The sequence below is a fragment of the Notamacropus eugenii genome, chromosome 4 (assembly GCF_028372415.1).
Source record: "Notamacropus eugenii isolate mMacEug1 chromosome 4, mMacEug1.pri_v2, whole genome shotgun sequence".
NCBI classification, from domain to species: Eukaryota; Metazoa; Chordata; class Mammalia; order Diprotodontia; family Macropodidae; genus Notamacropus; species Notamacropus eugenii.
The window spans coordinates 473,400,973-473,423,256 of NC_092875.1; the positions used below are offsets into that span (position 1 = coordinate 473,400,973).

General features: G+C 40.5%; 1 protein-coding gene across 2 annotated transcripts in view; it reads right to left on the reverse strand.

The window, feature by feature from the left end:
* Positions 1–210: 210 nt before the first annotated feature.
* The window catches only part of HOMER1 (homer scaffold protein 1), a 155,872-nt gene continuing 133,798 nt past the window's right edge, over positions 211–22,284 (reverse strand). For both annotated transcript variants that reach the window (XM_072606429.1, XM_072606428.1), the window contains 3 exons: positions 20,022–20,132; positions 19,296–19,376; positions 211–2,527 (listed from right to left, as the gene is read on the reverse strand). In XM_072606429.1, coding sequence (XP_072462530.1) covers positions 2,339–2,527; positions 19,296–19,376; positions 20,022–20,132 — 381 coding nt within the window. In that variant the 3' untranslated portion in view covers positions 211–2,338. The remainder of the gene's footprint in view (positions 2,528–19,295; positions 19,377–20,021; positions 20,133–22,284) is intronic.

Sequence of the window (22,284 nt, forward strand, 5' to 3'; positions counted from 1 at the left end):
AAAAACCTTGTCCCCTGTGGGACAAGGAAAAAAATCTCAAAAAATGTCCAATTTCAAATTTCATTTCAGTAGGAAAATATTAAAAATAATTTTCTGTGTATATACATATGTTTATATGTATATATTGAATGACACATGTCTCACATATTAACACAATTCAAGTGGAGACATTTTAGTGAACTATTTTCCCACATTTAAATGACACCTATGTCAAATTGTAAAAATATTTTAATTATTACATCATTAAAATGATACTTCACTTGCCATGCCATCAACTTACATTATTTCATTTCTTTATGACTAAATTCCCTGATCCCCAAGTCAAAATCTCCATTTGAATGAATAAGCTTGGTGCTCTTTGTTCCTTGGGGACTGTGGATATCACAATATCTTCTTCTTCTAAATTCCAAACATCAAATCAAATCAGTTATGTGACTTACCATAGAAATATCTCAGTTCTGAGAATATTTAGCTAAATTGTTCTCCCCAGCATAAGAGGTGAGAAAGTAGCCTAAAACAGATGGAGGCGACTTAGAGGATGTTTGAGCACATGTGCTAAAGGAGGACTGAGGGTCTGAGGGAAACATTTCAGGAAACACCTGATAACTCACTGTTAAAAGAAAAGCTGTAATTTTATAAATAAACCATTTGTGTTCATACTCTTTCTAATATAAATTCAATGTGTATGCATTAGAAACATACACGCACAAATGTAAACAGACCCAAATGTTCTAGTACGGAGAGCCTGTCCGTTAGGTGGAAGATGTGGTCTGTCGTACAAATTTATTAACTATCTCAACTTTGTCATTAACGTTTAAATTATGCGGGGTGCAAACGAACACTGAGCGCCTCTGGAGACTGGTCTTGGAAGTCAGACACTCATCCACCCGCTCTAAAAAAGAATCCTCTCCAGCATGATAGGTATTTTACAGTGAGGATGGAGCTTGCTGCAATTCCTACTCAGGAAGCAGACAAAATATCGCTTGGCTTACCTTTCAAAGATTTTCTTAAAATAAATACATCATATAAAGAAATGCAGGTTTGCCAAAAATCTTTTTAAAATTACATCAAAACAACTTTAAAAGGTGCTCACTGAGCATAGCCTAGTGAACTCAATTTCCGTGTTGAAACACCTAGTGAACAGTTCAGAATATTGCCTGGTGTGGTGTGGATACAGATGTGGTGTGAAGACCCAGACAGAGTAAACCTGTCTCTATCTCGATTTGCTATTATCACAGCAGCGAGAAACAGTCCTCTTGGTCGGGCAAGTTCAGCATAAATGTATCCCCTTTAAAACAGCTATACATCCTTAAAATGAGCTATAATAAACAGTTAATTCCCCATTCGCCACTATTACACTTAAAATTGAAATGCATTGATCATTCAGAAAATATTTCTTGCAAAATATATAAATGAAACATCTTAATGTAACTGCATATTTTGTAAATATCCTTAACATTGCTAGACGGACCAGACCACGGACGGTCGGCTGTTACATTTCGGTACAGTATGTCAAATTTATCAGAAATTTAAAAAGAAATTTTTTCTGAGGGACTCAGCTGCCTTCATTTGTTGGCTTTAAAATGTGTAATAAAATGGGAGACAATATCTTATCCTAAATACATGGAATCAATATGGAAAAGTAAACCATACACTGGACAGCATCATAGAACACCAGAGTGAACAAGAGTGGAACATCTTCCGGTATAAAAAAAAAGGAAGAACTCTGTACAAGCAGTTATATTATCTGTGTTTCAATTAAAGATGCATTTCTCTCTCACTCCTGGCAAGAATTAATTGGTAAAGACACTGCTTCTCCACAGTGCAAAGTATCCTGAGAAATCATTAAGGTTACAACATCAACAAAAAAAAACCACAGGGCTTTCCTCACTAAGTTTGGGTTTTGCTTGTTTGTTTGTTTTTTGCACAAAACACAGCAGTTAGATATTTTAAATAAATAAAGTTAAAAAGCAGATCATCTACAACTGTGTCCAACACAAAAAAAAAGGGAGGATGTGACCCAGACACCGCTAATTCTCCCACTGGCTAATATCAGAAAAGGATTGCATCAAATAACTATGAATAGCTTTCTAATTAACTATGGCCAGTAATGTACAAGGAGGTAATTTGTAGTTCAAGTTTTTCATTTTGTTTTGAAGTAGCTACAAGCTGAAATCTAAATTGTACACTGAAATATCCTATTCCAATTTGCAAATAGGTCCTCCTCATGGAGGTGTGATATCCTAATTTTGTGCAACTTTGATGCAGAGCCCAAGGTAGTCCTATGAAGAAGAGACAGCGCGTCTTTAAAAGGATTGGCACTGAAATCCCAGGTCCTTTAGCTGCATTCTAGGAGCTTGGCCAGGTTATCTCGTAATTCTGTTAGTTCGAATATTTTTCCATCAAGAATTTCTAAAAGTGTCTTCAAATTATTGCGGAAAGCTTCCTGCTCCTTCTGACTTCTCTCCAGGCGCTGCTCTAGGTCAGAGAGTTGTCCTTCCAAGTCTTTGTTTCGAATTTCTACTTCCTTTAGAGAAAGAAGTACAAGATGTTAATTCAAACTTTGAAGTAGCTGTATGGACTGAGTCTGGATCATTTAAACAGGTCAGGTGAAAAGCAGACAATTCTTTTTCTAGTTTCTCATCTCAAGATTCAGAGGTTCTAAGTTGAAAAGTTCAATAAAGAATACAGGGAGAAGGGAGAAGGACAAGTCCTTATTGGTAAGAGGAATTCTCAAATAAGGAAAACTCTCTCTACCAAACAAACACAGGTTGGGATCTTTTCTGCAGTTTTAGTCTGCGAAGAGTGACTTGCCCAGTCACACAGCCAATGTGTTAAGAGGCAACATCTGAACCCAAGTTTTACAGGCTCTGAGGTCATCTTCCTATCCATTTCTACAGGAAAAGCATGAACCATAACTTAACTGGAAGAAAGAACATAAACCAAGATCATTTAGACCGAGGTGGATCACTTATCTATTAGATATTTCAAAAGATCACTTCAAGAATATTTTCGGGTTACAGAACCAAAGCTAGAATTGCTGAATGGAGAAATATCAGTTTTGAAAGACACAATTATCTCATTTCTTTCATCGTTTCTTGCCTATTTTCTTAGATATAGGGCATAAGGCTCTGTTTCTTAAGGTCCTGCTCTCATTCTGCTACCTCCCTTGGACACCTAAGACAGGGCAACGAGAAAGGAGATTAAATACAAACCAAGCAACTTTGCTACTTTACTAGTCTGGGCACAGGGGAAGGATGCCAGAAATGTTTCCAATGAGGCTAGAACATATCTATGGCTTTCATCAAACAGGCAGGCTGGCATTCTGGGAAGACTATTCTCTGCCCTCCTACCCTGGGCATTGTACCATAGAAAATTGCCTCCATATTTAATCTGATTCATTTTATATATATGTATATGTCTATTATCAGATAGCCATTATGTTTAAGGCACTGTTAGGTATTAGAGAAAAAAACGAACGAGACAAGTTTCTTTAAGGAGCTTATAATCTAACAGGGGAGAGAAATACATGTACATAAATCTCCGATACATGTATTAAATACAAAAGGGAGAGTCAAAGAAAAAAATCATATAAGAAATTTGAAGAGGGAGAAGACTTTGAGCTAGGAGGACTGGAGAAAGTTTCAGACAGAAGTTGGCACCTTAGCTGTACCCTGAAGAAAGAAAAGAACTTCAACAGTTTCTTAGTATGGCGGACAGGCTGGGAGAGTATTCAGAGGCAGGAGAGAGAGGCAAGACCATGGAATGACTTGGGGAGGAAGAGAGAAGGTCAATCAATGAAAGGCAAAGAGGAAGAGTTGAGCTCCCAAATAGTGAGGTGTGCCTCGAGAGCTCCAGACTTTGCATTGCATCACCCATTTTGGACAGGGAAGTGAAGTCAGGCCTCGCCACAGTATTGGATATAACAGATGGAAAGCAGTAACCAAGCAGTTTCTCTCGCACATTTTTCATTCTTAGCTTAACTATGGCTCTGACTGCTGATATACTGGGAAATGCTAACTGTCAGCCAGGCAGCACAGTGTGGACAAAGCACCGGGCCTGGAGATAGAAAGACCTTGAGTTCAAATCCAGCCTCAAACATTTAATAATTGGGTGGACCTGGGTAAATCACAACTGCTGTCTGCCTTAGTTTCCTCAGCTGTAAAATGGGGATACCACCTACCTCCCAGAGCAATTGTGGATTGAATGAGACAATAGCTATACATTTAAATCCATTAATAAAATATATATAATTAGCACAGTGCTGACTCATAGTAAGCTCTATATAAATGTTAATTATTATCATTATATAACATTTATATCATTAATATCAGTACATACATCATGTTGCAGAAGATCCAGTCTGAGAACGAGAACAATTCTATACCTGGATTCCCACAGGGATCCCAGACTAACCACATAGAAAACTGAACTTCTAATCCAACCGCGCCCTTACCTCCACCTCTCCCCCTGATCTGAAATCCATCCCTCTTAAATGAGACAGTTAAGTGATACAACGGACAGAGCACTCACCCTGGAGGAAGGAAATTCAAATCTATCCTTAAACACTGAGCAGCTGTGTGACTGCAGTCACTGGACCTCTTGGTGTGCCCCCATCTGTAAAATGGGTATGTACTTGCTAGGGTGGTTGTGAGGATGAACTAAGGTAACACTTGTAAAGCACTCTGCAAACCTGAAACGTTACTGTTATTATCACAGTTTGTCGAAGGTTCTTTCCTGCACGTTGATGTAATCATCTGGCTTTCGTTGTTTTAGCTTTTGATATTCTTGGTTTTACTGTTTCCCGAACTCCGAACCATCCTCGCATTTCACATTTAAACCCAATTTTGTCACAGGGAATATTTTCATATTGCTGCAGCTTTCCTGGCTCTGATTTGATTTAAAATTATTGTATCACTATTTTTTAATAATATTGTTACACAGTTTTATTTCTCAGCTCTTTCTGTCCATAGTTTAGGCGTCGTGTTCTCATAAAATGAATTAACTAGTATGCTTCTTTAATTAGCTACTGAGACTAATTGGTGGAGAATGGGTTTTAATTGTTCTTTAACAGTTAGATAGAATTCATCTATAAATTTGCCTGGACCAGGGTTTTGGTTAATTTGAGTAGCTTGTGTTTTGGTAGGTACCTCTTTATCTACCTCTTTCAAATTCTCAATTTTGCTGGTAGATATATATGTATATATGGATGTATATACTGTAGATAGAAGGTTCTAACACTTATTTTTATTCTTTATTGTAAAGCCACTTCGTTTTATTTTGATAAGTCAATTTTCCTCTTTATTATTATTTTTTGGTTCAGTTTAGTCAAAAAGTTTATTGATTGTTAGACTTATCAAAGTACCAACTTTTAGCATTGTGACTGTAGTCACTCTTTCCCATTGTATCTGTTTCTCCACTAATTTTCAATATTTCTCATTCGGTGCTCATTTTGGGTGTGCTAACACAACTAATTTCTGGTTGTTCAGTCATTTCAGTCGTGTCTGACTCTCCATGACCCCATTTGGGGTTTTCTTGGCAAATATACTGGAGTATTTTTACCATTTCCTTCTCCAGTTCATTTTCTAGATGAGGAAACTGAGGCAAACAGGGTTAAGTAAATGACCTAGGGTCACATCGCTATTAAGTGGCTGAGGCTGGATTTGAACTCAAGACTTCCTGACTCTAGGCCCAGCACTCTAGACCCTTAAACTGGGTATCCTCATTTTTCTTGAACTAGGGTGGGTATAAAATTCAGAGTAAACATTGGAGGTAAAGGAATCACTCCAGCTGGGTTTCTAGTCAGCTTTTCCAGCCATCACCCAGGCTGACACCCTTTCCTTCATGTATTGGGAAGAATCAGTGTTTGATGACTCTTATGAAGTGTGTGAATATGGAGGAGCCAGACTGTGTTTCTGCTGTGGGGAAATCAGACAAAGCCCTCTCCAGATCTGGCCCCTGAAATACATGCTTATACAGTTATTTATCCTGGCTTCACTGGGTACACAAAACAGGGCAAGGGAGGCAGCCAGTGCCTCTTTAACCACTGGCATTTTTAGCTGTTATTCATGAGGCTTTTACCTTATCAAGTATTTCTGTCTTCTTATTTGGTAAATTTAGCTACATTTGGAATATGTTTCCTTCTTTGAGGTTTTAGGACAGACAGAAATGCAGAAACAGCTATTCCATCATCTTCCTGGTCACATGACCTAACATTCTGGCCCAACTGACTATTAAATGGTATTGTTACTGTTGTGAACAAAGTTCCAAACACTGCAGAAAGCGAGGGACAGAGAATGAAGTGAAGAACACTGACTTTCATAAAAGCAAATTATCAGAACTCTGCAGCAAGGGAGAAAGGAGAGCCCAGATTAGGAATTTGTTCACCTGCGCAAAACCTTTGGTGAGATGGGGAAGAGAGGCTGAGAACATAATGGGATTGTGTAGGGGCAGCCAGGGAGGCAGAAGGGGCCACACACACTCCCACTGGACGGTCTGGGAAGAAAAGGTGGTCCCTCAAAGAAAGATGTCACGGCGAGAGTGAGGGGAGTGATCCCTGGGGGTGGCTGAGGAAATGGAATCCTGCTGTGCTGCGGAGGCAAGTCTAAGACTATGAAGGGAGGGGGATTGTTTTTGACCTACTGTGGGGAGGAAGTATGCTCCCATTTCAGATACTGGTACCCTGAAGCCAAGTCTCGGATGCCCTATATGTGTCTCTGGGTAGTGGGAACAGTCAAAGTATGCAGTGTGAAAAAGACAGGAAATGCAAGACAATTCTTCTTCCTTCTATCCCTGCCCTCCCTTTCCCTTCTCCACCTCCCTGCCACCACCACCAAAAACCCTGCAGGTCCATGCGACTCCTAGAGATTCACTATTTAACAAGGCGAGCCAGGAGCCCAGTTTTTTTCCACCTTAAGCTAAGTAGCCTGGCCTTATTAATCAGTGTAATCCAAGAGGAGGTATCCTGCACAAATGAAGAGGGTTGTCATTAATAGCGCCCTCTAGTGAACAGACAAGTCATTTATTTATAAAGCTAATTTAAATGTAAACCTAGAGAGGGATACAATCACTGACTTCCAAAGGTGACCTACAATTCTATGAACCAAACATATCACATATTCTTAGCAAGAAAAAGTGTCCATCGGTTAATGGGCATCGTCATTTATTTCTCTGTCCCAGAAGGAAACAAAGCATTTCAGACTCTCTGAGAAATTACAGTGTATGAAAGGACACAACACATTCCACTTCCTTAGGTCATGGAATCGGCTGATAGGATGAGAAAGGAAAGCCAACAGAACCGCACCGTCAATTGTAAGGAGTTTGTCATGATTTCTTGTGACCTATTTTTATTGATCAGTTTGAAGCAGAGAATTCAAGTGGCTGGTCCTAAGTCATACTAAAGATGGGCCACTGGAGACTTCTCCCCCTTTGTCCTGTTCCTATAGGAAAGTATTTCTAGCAGAATGAATGACAGGCTTTATGGTACAAAGTTTCTACTACAGGCTAGTAGGCCAGAGGCACATCCATAGAATGAAAATAAACTGTCTTCTCCTAGGTATAGATCACTATTACCCAAGACATGGGGGGAACAGAAAGCAGCCCATTTATTGAGGCTTCAGCCCTTCGCTTTGTTCACATTTTGCCGACTATAGAACTGAACAGGAATTTCATATGAAGGCAAACAAAAAACCAAAACCAAAACCAAATTTAAAAAGGGAGAAAAGTTAGCAGTTCTGGGGAAGGGCCTGAATAGTGGCTGCAGTCATATCTGACTCTCTGTGATCCCATTTGGGGTTTTCTTGGCAAAGATACTGGTGTGGTTTGCCATGTCCTTCTCCTGCTCATTTTACAGATGAGGAAACTGAGGCAAACAGTGAAGTGACTTGCCCGGGGTCACACGGCTAATAAGTGTCTGAGGCCAGATTTGAACTCAGGAAGATCTGGTACTCTGTCCACTGTTGTGTTGTGTGTTCGTCCTTTGTTGTTGAAGAAGACCAGGACATCAGAGAAATAATGACATGACTTGCACTTGACTTTGTTTTGAGTGAGGGAGGGCTGTGCAGGTCACCAGCCTCACTTCTCCTGCAGAGCCATCTGAATCCAGTGACTAGATATTCCTCAGGATGACTGGAGATGATCCAGGATGAGGCAGTTGGGGTTAAGTGACTTGCCCAAGGTCACACAGCTGGTGAGTGTCAAGTGTCTGAGGTCCTCTTAACTCCTGCACTGGTGCTCTATCCACTGCACCACCTAGCTGCCCTATCAACTGCATACTTATTCTCTTGATGTACATTTATTATTCTTTTCCTTACTATCAAAAATACATAGGTTACAGTTTCATATGTAGTATGCAAATAGAAAGTTTAGATATGGTTGCATTGAATATGAAGTAAAGAAACAGTGTAGGGAACAGAAGGGAGCCACTGTTGCCATCATGCCTACAAGAAAGGCTGAAGGAGATGCTCAGGGAGACAAGCCCAGGCTACGCATGGAGCGCTGTGAAGACAGACTATGAGTCCCTTCTACACCTGTCTCTCCAAGACCAGAACAGAGTCCCTGAAAGGCACCATAAGTACGATAAGGTAAAATGGGAGTAGTTCTGCAGAAAAATAGAGACCAGGCACAGAAAGCTGGAGGTGCTCAAGACGCCAAGCAAACTGTGTGAAATCTGATGACATACTTTTGGTAATCAGACAGTTTGAAACACAACCTTAACTGGTGCCCAAGCCACAGGAGGACTTAGCATCTCTCATTCCTAAGTGTGGGGGAAGAGGAGGAGAGACCACTCAAGATGGGTAACATGAAAAAGAGGGGCCAGACCTCCCACTTCACGATTGCTTCTTATGGTACCATGGCCACTGTTGCCACCCACCACACCCACCCCAGGCTGCCACCCCTAGGAGCAAGGGACCTGTGCTAGATGAGAGAGGAGCTGAGGTCCTCACAACAGCCTCGAGGGGGACTGAGCAGAGGATGGAGAGATTGTGACCAGTAGGAGCTGCAAGGAAGGGGGAACAGAGCCACAGTGATGAGGCCAGCAATGGCTTCTGGGAGACCAAGAGGAGTTTCTGTGCTAATTATTTTACTGAATTTGTCAGACAGCAAGATCCAAGATGGTGCCTCCATTCCCCTTCTCTCTTCTTCCTCCCCAGGAAAGCATATCTTTCCAGAACTTATTTCTGTCTCTTTAAAGTTTATTTTATGCTTCTGGTTATCTAGTGTCTAAAAGCTGGTATAAAGATAAAACTATGGTTAGCACTTGCTTTGTTGGTCCGTACGTGTTTCATTGCTCAAAAGTGACTGAGAGAGAAATGACACGGAAAGAGAGAAACAGACAGACAGAGAGACAGACACCTGCTGACTTTCTAATCTCCAGAATTTTCCCCAGTTGGGAGCTCAAAGCTAGACAGAAAAAGAAATATTACTGATGATCTATTCCTGGAGCTTCTTAAACACAGAGAAGACCAAGAGAAACTGGGCTCTCTGGGATGGAGAATGAGGCCAGCAGTTTGGTGGGTCATATCTGGTAGACATGATGAAACTTCAGACAGTTTTCCCCTTTCCCATTTTTCTAACCTAATTCAGTAGGCTTACTAGGAAGCCCATTCCCCAAGGGCTAGGCTTGAGGGAGCTGATTAAAGTGAAGCCTCCCTATGGGACCAGTTCTCCTCAACCAAACACTGTTAGAAGCATGCCACCACCAACACTAGATTACTGTTATCAAGTTTCATAAAAATGAAGAAATTTGTTTTACTTCTTTTTAAGCTATGTTGTTAGCACACAGAATCTTTTGCTTTCATTTAGAGAGAGAAAGGGAAGATGTCACTTACAGGATGGGTCCCTGTTGGACTTAAATGGGTGGAGGGTTAGGATTGCTTCCTCTCTTGGTCTGTGAGGAGACTGAGAAAATATTTTTGCATATCAGAAGAACTGATATGAACAATGATGCCTCTAGCTTAGGTAGGGGCAGGAGTGGGGAAGTTTTAAACTTAGTTTGTATTTCTCACTCTGGTTTGCCAGAGTTATCACCATCATCACCATCACCATCACCATCATTATCATCACCATCATCATCACCATCATTATCATCACCATCATCACCACCATCATTATCATCACCATCATCATCACCATCACCATCACCATCATCATCATCACTATTATCACCATCACCATCATAACCATCATCACCATCATTATCATCACCATCACCATCACCATCATCATCATCACTATTATCACCATCACCATCATCACCACCATCACCATCATCACCACCATCACCATCATCACCATCACCATCATCACCATCACCATCATCATCACCATCATTATCATCACCATCATCATCACCATCACCATCATCACCATCACCACCATCATTATCATCACCATCACCATCATCACCATCACCATCATCACCACCATAACCATCACCATCATTATCATCACCATCACCATCACCATCATCACTATTATCACCATCACCATCATCACCATCACCACCATCATTATCATCACCATCACCACCATCACCATCATCATCACCAGCACCATCATCATCACCATCATCACCATCACCATCATCACCATCACCATCATCATCATCACTATTATCACCATCACCATCATCACCACCATCACTATCATCACCACCATCACCATCATCATCATCACCATCATCACCATCACCATCATCACCATCCCCATCATCATCACCATCACCACCATCACCATCATCATCACCATCATCATCACCATCACCATCATCACCATCACCATCATCACCATCATTATCATCACCATCATCATCACCATCATCATCATCACCATCATCACCATCACCATCACCACCATCACCATCATCATCATCACTATTATCACCATCACCATCATCACCACCATCACCATCATCACCATCATCACCATCACCACCATCACCATTATCATCACCATCACCATCATCACCATCACCACCATCACCATCATCATCACCATAATCATCACCATCACCATCATCACCATCACCATCATCACCATCATTATCATCACCATCACCATCATCACCACCATCATCATCACCATCATCACCATCACCATCATCATCATCACTATCATCACCATCACCATCATCATCATCACTATCATCACCATCACCACCATCACCATCATCACCATCATCATCATCACCATCACCATCATCACCACCATCATCATCACCATCATCACCATCACCATCATCATCATCACTATCATCACCATCACCATCATCACCATCATCATCATCACTATTATCACCATCACCATCATCACCACCATCACCACCATCACCATCATCACCACCATCACCATCATCACCATCACCATCATCATCACCATCATCATCACCATCATCATCATCATCATCACCATCACCATCATCATCACCACCATCACCATCATCACCATCATCACCATCACCATCATCATCACCATCATCATCACCACCATCACCATCATCATCACCATCATCATCACCATCACCATCACCATCATCACCATCATTATCATCACCATCATCATCACCATCATCATCACCATCATCATCACCATCATTATCATCACCATCATCACCATCATCATCACCATCACCATCATCACCATTGTCACCATCATCACCATCACCATCATCGTCACAACAACAACAGCTGCATTTATATGGTCCATTACGGTTTGCAAAGCACTTCAGAAATATTTCATTTGATCCTTACAACAACCATGGGAGATAGATACTATTACTATTATTATTTTTTTAAAGACAAATTTATTTATATATTTTTAGTTTTCAACATTCATCTCCACAAGATTTTGAGTTCCAAATTATCTCCCCATCTTTCCCCTCCCTCCTACCCCAAGGTGGCAAGCATTCTGATCACCCTTTCCCCCAGCTTGCCCTCACTTTTATCAACCCTTCCCCATTCTCTTCTCCTTTACTTTCTTGAAGGCAAGATAGGTTTCTATATCCCATGGCCTGTATATCTTATTTCCCAGTTGCATGTAAAAATAATTTTTTTTAGCATTGTTTTAAAAACATTGAGTCCTAAATTCTCTCCCTTCTTCCCTCCCCACCCACCCCCATTGAGAAGGCAAGCAATTAAATATAGGTTATACATATCTAGTTATGCAAAACACCTCCATAAGTCATGTTGTGAAAGACTATATTTCCCTCCATCCTATCCTGCTCCCCTCAAGTATTCTATTTTCTCCTTTGACCCTGTCCCTTTTCTAAAGAGTTTGCTTCTGACTACCCCTCCCCTAGTCTGCCCTCACCTCTACCATCTCCCCTCTTAACCCCTTCACCCCTACTTTCCTGCAGCATAAGATAGATGGATGCTATTATTAAACCCATTTTTGTTTAGTTGTGTATGACTCTTCATGACCCAATTGGATACTGCAGGGTTTGCCATTTCCTTCTCCAGCTCATTTTACAGATGAGGACACTGAGGCAAAAGGGATTAAGTGACTGGCTCATGGTCACATGGCCAGTAAGTATCTGAGGCCAGATCTGAACTCAAGAAGATAGGTCTTCCTGACTCCAGACCCAACACTCCATCCACTATTCTACCTAGCTACCTTATGCCCATTTTACAGATAAGGAAACTGAGGCAAATAGAGTTTAAATGATTTGTTCAGAGCACACAGCCAACAGGTATCTGGGGTCATATTTAACCTCAGATCCTCCCGACTCCAAGTCCAGTGTTCTATCCACTGTGCCACCTAGCTACTGTCAGTGCAGACTTGACTCTTTCAAATTCTGGAGCCTATTAGGACCTACCCCTCATCCCTCTTCCCCTACAAAATCACAAATCAATTGTGTTGGACAAAATAATCTTTTGGGCAATCTGGACTTAAATGATGGTGCTGAGATGATCTCCGCTAAAATGAGTCAAGATCCTTTTCTTTTATATTTTTTCTGATAAGAATTCCACAGTTTTCATTTTGTTTCTCCATAATCAAGGCAGGCTCTTGAAAAGTTGTTAAACAACATATGCTAAATGTGAACATGTCCACCCACGCTCTAAACTTTTCCCTGTTTAGAAACAAAAGGAGGATTCTTCCTTGGACTTGGCTTGGTTTCACAGTAGTCTGGGAAAGAGAGCTGTCCTATGTCCTGCCCGAATTACCAAGACTGCTTATGAAAAGTATCTCTGATAAAAATGAAGCAAAGAATACAAACTAGAGAATCAAACTATGGCAAGAAGGAAGTGAAAGCTCCTAATGACCCATCTATCTGAACTTTCTTCTGATCAAAAGGAAAATCTTCCAGGAAGAGGTAAAAAAAATCTCCTTAAAAACAGAATCAATTCTAGAATTGTCATGAAAATATTTAGAAATTGTAACTAACTCTTAAATATTTTTATGTTTTATTTATTTTTGTATAGGTCCATATAAAAAGGCAGCACACCAAAGGATCCACAACCTAGTACAGACAGGATGCTTTATTTTGATAACAAATACAACTAAGGCAGAACACAATCCTAATTAAAGGGTTCATGAGTCCACATGGATCTGTCAATGAAAAAAGAGGCAATTGTCCCTTGTGGAAAGTTCATTTTTGTACTAGATGAGAACCATGTTACCTCCTTAGCTTAAAAAATCACACATGTAAATTTAAAAGGACATAAAAGCATACAGGGATCCATCTACTTACTCTGGGGATTAATCAGATGTAGAAATAAACAAGTCACAGAAGATAAGAAAGAGGTCAGTGTAACCTCTAATTCTGAACCATGGTCCATGGATAGAGTTGAAGGGATCCATGAATTTGAATGGGAAAACAAAAATTCCATCTTTATTTTCACTAATCTTTGGCTTCCTCTGTAATCTTATGTGTTTTATGTACTTACAACATTATTTTGAGAAGGGGTCCATATGCTTCACCAGACTGCCAAAGGGGTCAATGACCCCAAATTAAGCACTCCTGACCTAAATAAACCTACCTGATCTAAGAGATTAGACATTTCATCTACAAAAAAATGATTAGAAGAAAAACACATTGCTAAGAAAGCATACAACCATGAAATCACTTGAACCTAAAAGAAATGTGGGCTCATGAATCTTGTAATTGGGATTGTGCTCTCCCATAGCCTAATTTGTTATCAAAATATAGCAGCAGGTCCATGCTGGGTTACGTGTCCTTTGGAGTATTGTCTTTTCATATTGGCCCATGGAAAGAAAACGTCTATGAAAGTATTTGAGATTCAGCCACAGTTTCTAAGGACTTTCTTGAGAGTCCTAGGGCCTTGAAATATCAACGAAAACAATTTCAAGGAATGTCAGCAATCAGCAGCTAAAGGACTGGGAAAATGAAGGGAGAGATGAAGCAGCTGGAATGAAATACAAATGAATCCAATGAATCATTTGTTCTTCAAGTGTTCATAGTTAGGGAGTTTACCAGATGGCTTTTTAATTTCTTTCACTAGAATAGCCCATAAAATGATAGTAAAAGGACAGAACTTGAAACCAGTACGATATTTACAAGTTCATAAGCCAGACTCATCGTGTTGCTGAACTTGGGCTAAGACAGACATTCTATGATCAAATGACACACTTCCACTCATGACCAAGAATCCTGCTGGCTTGCCTATCTGCCTACATGAGCAAACAAACACAAAGAAAAATGTTCCAAATGGAAAAAAAAAGACTCCATGTAATTGTACTTGTGAACAAGGAGGGACACCACCCAGTTTGTTCTCTGAAGACTTCCTGAAAAACTGAAAAGCTCTTGTTCCTCTTGCTGATCCTGGCAATCCCACAAACTCTTTCAAGGCAAGGAAGAGCCAGGTAGAACCCACAATTATATATTTGGCAGCTGCCTTAAGAGGCAGCATCATTTCTAAGCAGTTTCCTTTTTTTTTTTTTTTAATTTGTATTCCAGAGAACAGTTATAGGCAGAAAGAAAACGTTCCTAAGGCATTCAAGCAGCTGATGGCCAAGGATCTGTACTGGTGGCCAAGTGCTTCATTTGGCTTTCTCATTCCCCACCTGATGTATTTTTTTCATGTTTCTCTCTTGTTTCCTACTCTTATTCCTCACTAAATTTTATCCTATTAGCTTTCTTTGCTGTAGTTGGATCCTAGCTCTACTTCCTGCCTGCCCTTCTCTCTTATCTGGTCTGGGTAAAGTAGTTCGATGGTGCTTGGAGTCTGGAAGACCTGACTTTGAATCTCACCTTTGATACGTACTACTCAAGTGATCCTGATCAAGTCATGACTTTCAGCCTGTTTTTACATATCTGTAAAATGTGCTTTCACACAGTGCTAGCATATAGTAGAACTTAATCAATATTTGTTGACTGACAGGATTATTCTGATTGTTGTAAGACTTATCGTGTTATATGAATGCTAGCTGTCACCGTCTCCATCAGCATCATCATGCCTAACAATGATACTGCAGAGAGCTTGAAAGCCATTTCTCAGACTATTACTGGGCTCATCTCCCAAGGAAGCCGTCCCTCATACAGGAGCAGCACTTTTCTGTGAAGCCAGGTAGAAGCCCATCATTTGGAGGATGGCTAAACAAAGTGTGGTGCACGAAAGCAATGGAACATTACTGTGCTGTAAGAATGATGTCTGTGATCGATAACAGAGAAACACGGGAGGATTTACATGAATTGATGCAGTGTGAAATAAGCAGAACCAAGAACACAACATGCAAAATAACTACCACATAAACAGAAAGAACAATTACACACTAAAAACGTCAGGAGCGAATGTAACAAAATTATAAAGATCTAGCCTGACTTAAATGAAGATAGATGAGAAGACAGTTGAACTCCAGCCCTTTGTGAAGGTAGAGGTTCACAGATTGTCACACTTTGCATGTGTTTTCAGACTTGTTGGATGTATCGATCAACTGCACTGAATTTTCCCTCTTAAAAAATACAATTTGTTATATGGCTCTTTGGGAGGAGAAGGATGCCAAGGATAATGATGAAGATACTCATAAAAATTTACTTTTTTTTTAAAAAGGGAGGAGACCAGGGGAGAGGTGATGAGGGCTAGACTAGGGAGTGGAGAGAAGGGGAGATGTCAGAGATGTTTTGGGGGGAGAATCTACAAGGCCTGGCAACTAATTAGATGGGGGGGATTAGAAAGCACATTTAGGGTTAGGGTTAGGGTTAGGGTGAGGATGATAAGGAATCACCATTGAAAGAAATAGGAAAGTTAAACATGGGAGAGAGTTTGAGAAGAAAAGATGAGCTTTGTATTGTAATACCAGGAGGATTAACAGAAAAAGACTTTACCTTTGGGACCCCAGTAATCAATTATCTTTATTTTGGAGCATAAGTATGAACTACAGTGGGTGTCACAGTGGAAATTTTAGTTAGTAAGGTGATGCTGTTGTGGTGGGGCCAAGGAAAAGCCAATGAACTCACTCAAATTAGAATGAAATTTTGCACAGTTAAGTCAAACTCTTCATAAGATCTGCTATCTTAGAACTCCTCCTTGTGGCCTCTGAAACTTGTCTCTCCCACTCCAAAGAGGTTCCCAATGAATATGTACTGATGTTAGTCTATATAGAGAGTGAAAAAATATCTGAATCTGTAAACATAATTTCAGTTTCTAAGTGTTAAATTCTATGACTGCAAATCCAGTGCTCAGATATGTTAGAGATGACATGAGATGACTTCCAAAGGCAAAATCCCACTGTATTTAAATATAAGTAGCAAGTTATATGAGCTGTCAGCTACGATTGTTGTATTAGATGATGTTGCTTAATTTTTTATGGTAAGGTTATTTATTTATGATGTTTTCTGTTTTAAATTGAGAAGTGGCTGATGTCTTTAATGAAAATCTGTCTTAAAAAACCTACCTATTTTCCCTCCAGAGCTCAGACAATAAGACAGCTTATGCCATCCAACAAGTAAATGAACACAGGAGAGATTCTCAGCACTGATGGACAGCTCCAGTGTGGTACTGCCTGAAAACAGTGTGATTTATAGCCTTATACTGTCTAAGTTCTCCTGGTCCCTTCCTGGCCCATGACTGATTTGTAGTAAATACTCTAGGTACTGTATAGATTAAAGAACCAGGAGAAGTTTGAAACAACTAAATACTGGCCATCACTTTTCATTGCCACTTCCTATGGTCTTCTTGCCATGGCCCCACTCCACCAGACATTTGACCTCCACCCTGGACTTCATTGGCTGACAGGTGAGCCTCTGGCCTTCTCCAGCTTGGAATCAGGTCTCTACAGTAATATTTCCTGTAGCCTTCTCAACATGCTTCCATGTTCTGGCAATCTTTTCTTCCCTCCTCTCCCCAAATTTTCAGAACCCTTTATAGACTGTTTCCCCCATTAGAATGTAAGTGCCTTTAGGGAAGGAATTGTCTTGTTTGCTTTTACTTGTATTGCCACCTAGTAAGTGCTTAATAAAGGATCCACTTTTTCCCTCTCTGTGTCCCTCCCCTTCCTTCTGTCTCTAGTCTCTCTCCTTCCCTCTCTCTCTTTCTATCCCTCTCTCTGCTCTTTCCCTCTTCTCTCTCTTTTTCTTTCTTTCTCTTTCTTTTTTCTCTCCCTGTCTCTCCTTTCTTCTCCCCTCCTTCCTTCTCTCTCTCCTCTCCCCCTTCTCCCTTCTTTTTCTCACTCTTTTCCCCTCTCTCATCTCTGCTGTCCATTTCTTTCCCTGTCCCTTCCTTCTATCTCTCTTCTTTCCCTCCCTCTCCTCTCCTTGCTTCCTTCTCTGTTTCTAATTCTCTCTCTCTCTCTCTCTCTCTCTCTCTCTCTCTCTCTCTCTCTCTCTCTCTCTCTTTCTTCCTCCTACCACCCTGGCCCAGAAAAGGAAAAGACATGAAGACAAGTACAGGACCCAAATGTGGAGGAGGGGAAGTAAGGTACCAGTAACTCATATCACCTTGCTCTTTCCAGCCACCTACCTCCTTAGCGGAGTAGCCTGATACTATTAACAACTGTCTCAAACCCTGGTTCTCTCCAAATTCTTCAAACCTCCACCCCCTGCCAAACTTTCTTTTGTTCCCTGATCCAAATGCCAACACACTACTAATTCACAGTTCTTTGGCAATTGGCCATGATCGATTCAGGACTCTGGATGGCAGAAGAGGACGTAAGGAGTATGGAAGTGATTGCAGCTGCCCAGGGAGGGCTATATTACACACCAACCAAAAAGTACATAGCATCCAAAAGCAGCTTCTGGGCAGAGGCAACAAATGTCAGACATTAGGAGGCACATTTCCCCATTAATATTAATTCATAAAAAATTCAAATGAAAAGCAGGAGAAAAGAATGTTTTCTATATGAAGGCATAACAAAATCTGATTATATGTAAAACTTTTAAAAACATACCTGATCTCATTTGATCCCCACAATAAGTCTGTATAATTACCCCCTCAAGACTCTATGTAATACAGGCATTCTCAGCACCTGTTTGACAGATGAGGACACCAAGACACCGAGTGGCCGACTTATTCCAAGGTCACACCGCTCATTACTGCCAGGGCTGGAGCTCAAATTCAAGTCCTCTAAATTCAGGACTCTCTCCTTGAAATCACGCTACCTTCCCTTGTTATAAATGGTCTGATTTGGTATAAATAAAACTATCTTAATGTGATGCTACCAGTGGGCATGGTTTCCAAGCTGAATGAAATTAGTCTAAGAAGTCTTCTGTTAAGTCAGGGTCTTCAAAATTTTTTTTAGCTTACATGTGAGTGAAAAATATAAATTTGAACGATGTCCTTACTTATCACAAAACATTAAAAGAATTTACTGAAAATAATCAGCATTTGGATAAATGTGTTCTATCTAGAGCTAATTTTGAAAGATGTGTTCGTCCTTGGTTGCTGAAGAAGACCACGCCATCAGAGACATGATGACACGACTGGCCCTTGGCTTTGTTTTGAGCGAGGGCAGGGCAGTGAGGTCACAATGCCAATTCCGGAAAAACAACACAGAACTTGTCATTCTGTCATTTCAGTTGTGTCCGATTCTGTGACTCCATGTGGGGTTTTCTTGGGCAAAGATACTGGAGGGGTTTGCTTCTCTAGCTCATTTTACAGAGGAGGAAACTGAGGCAAAAAGGGGTAAGTGACTTGCCCAGCATCACATAGGTACTAAGTGCCTGAGTCCGGATTTGAACTCAGGTTTTCAGCTTGGCATGCTATCCACTGCACTACCCACAGGACTAGGAAAAAATAAATCATGGGAAACCTAGAAAATGAAGTTCTGGAAAACAAAATCACATTTAATACATGATATTATAATAAAAAGAAAAGAATCCTATTTGTATAACATCTCACCTGCAGTTTCTGAGTCAATGAATCCCTCTGTTCCTGGAGCTCTCTGGCATTATCAATTTCTTGTTTCAATTTTTCTATTTCCTAGAAAAGGCAGAACATTGAGTGTCTTTAACCATGTTTGATCCTTATCAAGGAAAGGAGTGACCTTATCACATCCTGAAAAAATACCACCCCAGGTCTAAGAAAACAATTTCAACCTTGCGCTGATGCTGACATTTAGGGAGAGCCCCTCCTTATACATATATTTCTAATATGGTGATCTTTGAAAACCACAGGGGAGGCCATCATCTGCCTCGGGTGACTCAGGTTCAGTTGTGCACCGATCTCCTGAGGGTGCTCCCAGCCTTTCTTCAGGGACGATGGGATCTTGTGGCTGGCAAAGATCAGCACCCTCTGAGAATGCACCCACCTTTGACCGTGTGCACTCTCTAATGGTTTCCTTTACTTCAAGGGACACTCTTATAGCAGATGCAATGGACAGAGTTTTAGAATGATGACAGCCTCATGATACATCATACGTATGTGCAGAGAGACAAGATAGGAGACTATGACAACACATTCAGTCATTCAGTGAAACAGCTATTTTACAAAAATGTTATGCTACAAAAAGAACCCTTATTTTCTGCAGGAACACCACTCCATTCCATAGTGAGGCACTTGAACAACCCGAGTGCATTGTTCAATATCGTAATGAGATTATGTTAGTGAGCGAACATTAGCAAATACCTCCTCCTTCTTCTTCAGCGTTTCCTCCAGTTCCTGTATTGTTTGATTTAACTCGGCCTTGTGTGTATGGACCGCATTGGCTTGGCTGCTCACACACTCCAGTTCAGTCACCTAGAAAGGGAATGAGCCCCCATCAAATGAAGTGGTGGTAAAGAAAGATTACTCAACAATGACACGCTAAATGCCAAGTGGATTATACATTTTGAATTAGTGTAGAGAAGAGGATTTAAAAAAATAATGCCTGATCTATAGCTACTAGTGTCTCCCTATTGTAAAAATCTTGTTTCTATTGGTCTATAGTGCAGTTTGGGGGCTTTAATAGCTTAACAAACATTTCCATAGCGCTTTAAGGTTTGCACTTTACAAACATTCTCTCATCTGCTCTTCACAACAACCCTATGAAGCAGATGTCACTATTATTTCCATTTTTTCATGAGGAAAGTGAGACTGACATGGGCTAGGAGGTTTGCCCGAGGTCGCACAGCTGAGTATGCAGATTTTTTACGTGTTTATGTTGTCTTCTGTTATACAAAAAGCTCCAGAAGGAGAGGGACAGCTTCATTCATGTAACTGCAAAGCCTGGCACACACTAAATGTTTAATAAATTACCTGCTGACCGAATGACTGATAGACATAGGGTTTTAGGGCTAGGATTAGGAAAATAACAAAAGCACTCATCACTCTTTAATGTGGACTTGATAAAGTTTAGGAAATCAGTGACAAGTGGAGAATTCCATATTGAAAGTCTCTTCTAAACTTTTCCTAGGAAAACAGACTTTAAAATCAGATGTGGTCATCTGCCCATCCCCCCAGGCTCCCATATCTGATTTCTGAAGCTAAGAAATTTGACTTCTCCAAACAATAATACCATTTCCAAGCCATTTCCACAATCTGAGATGATCCAGAAAGATGATAAATTTATACAACTGCCATCAGGTTAAATTGCAGTAACTTTCAAGTCATCCTTTTTATCTCACAATGCACCAGTTAGTCAAAGAGGAGCCCATTTACTCATCACATGGAGAATGTATAGAAAAGAATAAAGACCACTGACTGCCCTTGGGTACCTTCCAATCCACGCAAAATGTCAACAAAACAATTTAATATAAATAAACACAGATGATTCATAATACACACAATACTAAAATGTAGGCACCCCTCATCACAGTGCCTTATAGAAGCTAGCTTTCAGTAAATCTCTGTTGAAATACAAAATATAATTATGACTAAAATGAGTTAAAGAAATAGGCTCAAAGCCTTGTTCAAACTTGCCCCGCCAAAAGTTAAAGTAAGAAGCCTACAGAACTTGCTGCTCAGTCCTTTCAGTTGTATCTCTCTGTGACCCCACTTGGTTTTCCTGGCAAAGACACTGGAGTGGTTTGTCATTTTCTTCTGCACCTCATTTTACAGATGAGGAAACTGAGGCAAACAGGGTGAAGTGACTTGCCCAGGGTCACATAGCTAGAGAGTGTCTGAGGCTGGATTTGAACTCAGAAAGATGAGTCTTCCTGACTCCAGGCCCAGCACTATGGCACCACCTAGCTGACCCATAAAGCCTAGGAGTTGTCTTTTAGACATTCCTTCCATCTACCAAAATCAGCTTGTCTCAAGTCCCATCACTTTTCTACCAAAATATCTCTTTTCCCACTGCCATCATCCGGGCACAGGACCTCATCATGCATGGTTTTCTGTACTAACAAAACCTTCCTAGCTGGCCTCATTTGATCTAGTTTTGACTCATGCCAACCCATGCTATATACATCATTGTTAGAAGGACCTTATTTTCAATATGGAAGACAATGCGTTGTGATAGAGAAAATGTTAGGCTCAGAGTCAGGGAAAACCTTGATTCCACTAAATCTCCGATGCTTACTCTCTGGGCAAGTTGTTTAACCTTAAATAAGCCTCAAACAATTCCCTGGGATTTATCTAGTAAACTTCAGCCAGGCTGAAATCTGCCCTGGAAGAGCATATCCATAGTTCTTCACACGGATGAAACTGTGAATGACTGTAATAACACCAACCTCACTTTGTATAACATTTTAGCTTGTGCAAAGCATTTAACACATTCTTCCATTTGATCCTCACAACAACTCTGTCAGGTGGGTGCTATTATTAAGCCCGTTTTATAGATGAGAAAACTGAGGCTCAATCAGGTTAAGTGGCTTACACAGATTAACAGATCCTTCACATAGCCATATACTTGCTAAGTCACTCCACTGGGTAAAAACCTTCAACACTTCCTTTCCTTAGTTCAGTCTAG